The sequence below is a fragment of the Helianthus annuus genome, chromosome 16, assembly GCF_002127325.2.
Source record: "Helianthus annuus cultivar XRQ/B chromosome 16, HanXRQr2.0-SUNRISE, whole genome shotgun sequence".
NCBI classification, from domain to species: Eukaryota; Viridiplantae; Streptophyta; class Magnoliopsida; order Asterales; family Asteraceae; genus Helianthus; species Helianthus annuus.
This window is the reverse complement of record NC_035448.2, coordinates 144,623,505-144,626,385: the sequence shown is the minus strand read 5'-3', so window position 1 is coordinate 144,626,385 and position 2,881 is coordinate 144,623,505. Positions and strand designations below refer to the sequence as shown.

General features: G+C 37.0%; 1 protein-coding gene across 1 annotated transcript; it reads left to right on the top strand.

Moving 5' to 3' along the window:
- Positions 1 to 1,043: 1,043 nt before the first annotated feature.
- Positions 1,044 to 2,333, top strand: LOC110939255 (importin subunit beta-3). The gene is made up of 5 exons (XM_022180991.2): positions 1,044 to 1,144; positions 1,246 to 1,449; positions 1,605 to 1,709; positions 1,857 to 2,170; positions 2,269 to 2,333. Exons 2-4 carry the CDS (start codon positions 1,249 to 1,251, stop codon positions 1,947 to 1,949), a joined length of 399 nt encoding a protein of 132 aa, XP_022036683.1. The 5' UTR covers positions 1,044 to 1,144; positions 1,246 to 1,248; the 3' UTR covers positions 1,950 to 2,170; positions 2,269 to 2,333.
- The last annotated feature ends 548 nt before the right edge of the window (positions 2,334 to 2,881 follow it).

Sequence of the window (2,881 nt, the reverse complement as noted above, 5' to 3'; positions counted from 1 at the left end):
CTCCTTTTCCAGATATTAATATTTGCTTTCACTATCCCTTTCTACTTCACCCTCTTGGTCTCCTTCGGCCTGCCACGTTTGTGAAAGGGGTTGACACCTATCTTGTGGGTGTTATTTGTCTGGCTTATCTCATCATCTCATCTCTTTGTCTGTATATTACTTCGTTGTGTCAGGTGATGGATTTCTCAGTTTATCTTGTGCTGAAAACAGGCTGATGATGGTGATGATGGAGGCCTGTTTTGGTGTACGACGGTAAACCTTACGTGCTTGGTTGTGGGAAGTGCTCCGATGATGGCCATGTTGGAGCGTCTTTGAGCTTTACGTTGCTAAACCCTAAATCGCCAGATTTAGTGCTGTGGTAGTCGGAAGGAAGACCTTTTAGGTTTTTTGATACTAGGCCCTAAATCGTTCGTTTTGGGGCATATGTTATTCGTCTCTTTTAATTTAGGGTTCAAAATGATAAACCATAAATTTCTCATTGGTACACAGGTGGCTATGATGAGTATCAAAATCAAGTCAACATGTCGCCATGGCGTCGCGGCTGCGGAGGATGGCAGGTTATTGCCTGCAACCCTGTTGCAGCCATGGTGGCTTGATCCTTTTTCATTCTCTGAGCCTCATGGGTATGCTAAAGTCTTGATTTTAAAGTCTTGATTTTACATAAAATTTGATTTTACAGGTTGAATTAAGGTTTTTTAAAGTCTCCCTCTCAAACCTGATTCTAGATCTGGGGATGGAGATGCAGATAGAGGAGAATATGGGACGACATCACCTACTAACCCGTGTCCAAACCAGTTCCAGTTTCCGATGTGCAAACAGTGAAATGAGATTTGGGCCCTTGCAGATCTGGCTACCTAGAGTATTTTTCACGACTTTTATCCTTTACCGGTTTAATCGGGCACATCCAGATCTGTTGGTTAGTTGATTTCTTAAAGATGATTTTGGTATGATTTATTTATCAGATGTTTTCGTGTTTAAGTATATATTTGTTCTAGGGGTATGATGAAGAGAACCCTCAATTCAACCGTGATTTTGACTATTTGAGATAAACAGGATCAGATCTCTTCGAAATTGCAGAAGGCGGTAGCAAAAGCATCATGCTGCACTCATTGCGTTAGCTCAAATTGCAGAAGGCTGCTCGAAGGTATTATTTTTTAATGTTTTCTTAAAAAAGATGTATTGGAACCTGAATTCAAAGGTATATGTCAACTGTTTTATTGTTTTGTTACTTTTGTATTGATATAGGTTATGACAAAGAACTTAGAGCAAGTTGTCACTATGGTTTTGAACTCATTTCATGATCCTCACCCTCGGGCTAGATGGGCAGCTATCAATGCAATTGGTCAGCTATCTACAGACTTGGGACCAGACTTGCAAAACAAATATCATCATCTTGTGCTTCCGGCATTAGCTTCAGCAATGGATGATTTTAATAATCCACGGGTGCAGGTGATATGACTTTTATCATTCAGTATGTATATGTTGATTTTGTTAAACTGTTATTGTGTCATGAACCATTAAGGTAGTTTTTTAATCTGTTTGAGGTTTGGAAGAAACACAAGAGAATGACTTGCTGTATGTATTGTCTTATGTATGTTTTGCAGGCACATGCGGCGTCAGTAGTGCTCAACTTCAGTGAAAATTGTACATCGGAACTTCTAAAGCCGTATTTGGATGGGCTTGTCGGAAAATTACTTGTATTGTTGCAGGTATGTCATTGTGTCTTGGTTGTTAAAATTTCTACAAACAGTTTACATTAACCAAATAGTTTTAATATTTGTTTATTAATTGAACTGACACACCAGCAGTTTTTAATAGAAAAGAAACTAACTATTGAACTTTAATTGTATATCCAGAATCCTAAGCAAATGGTACAAGAGGGGGCTTTGACTGCATTGGCATCAGTTGCTGACTCATCTCAGATATTGTCCATATTCATTTCTTTTTAACTTTAATTTGCTTATTTTTCTGTAGTATTGCTTCTCACACAGTATCTGTTTGGCAGGAGCGTTTTCAAAAGTACTATGATGCAGTTATGCCTTACTTGAAAACCATACTTGTGAATGCAACCGACAAAACTAATCGCATGCTTCGTGCCAAATCTATGGAGTGTATTAGTTTGGTTGGAATGGCTGTTGGAAAAGACAAGTTTAAGGATGATGCCAAGCAGGTATAGTTCATCACTTCTTTATAATTTTTATACATTTGTTCTACATACACACACGCACCCTCTCTTTTAAAGACTAACATTTTATTATGTGGCTCAAGGTTATGGATGTCCTTATGTCACTGCAAGGTTCCCAACTTGAGACAGATGACCCTACAACAAGCTATATGTTGCAAGTATGTTTTTATTTTGTAATAGCTTTTCATATAATACAGAACTTTTTTGTATTTATATTTTATAATTGACCTTCATTGAGTTATGAAATGTTGGAGCCTAAGTTGCCAATAGACTACAAGGAGTTCATTCACATGTCAAAAGCTGTAGAGATCTACAACTCTATGACATGTTTTCTGAAGGAATCCTTCTTCAAGACAGCAAAATGGTAACTAACTGATATTTCATTTCGATTAACTTTTTTTGTACGAACTAAGAGAGTAAGAGGAACCCGACTGCAATTTTTTTTACTTTATGATTTTTTATTAGGTTTACGAGGTTTTGGTGTATTGTTTTGGTTAGCTATATTCATTCTATTAAGTTTTATGTTTATCATACCAAGTTGTTATTATGGTTGATAAATTAGTATAGTCACTTAATATGGTTTCGTGTGATCGACATTAGCATGATTGTAACTGTAGATTGTATATGCTTTTGGATTGTAATTGGAGATTGTATGATGGGATAGCGCCGAATAGAATTGTTAAGGCTTTTAAAGCA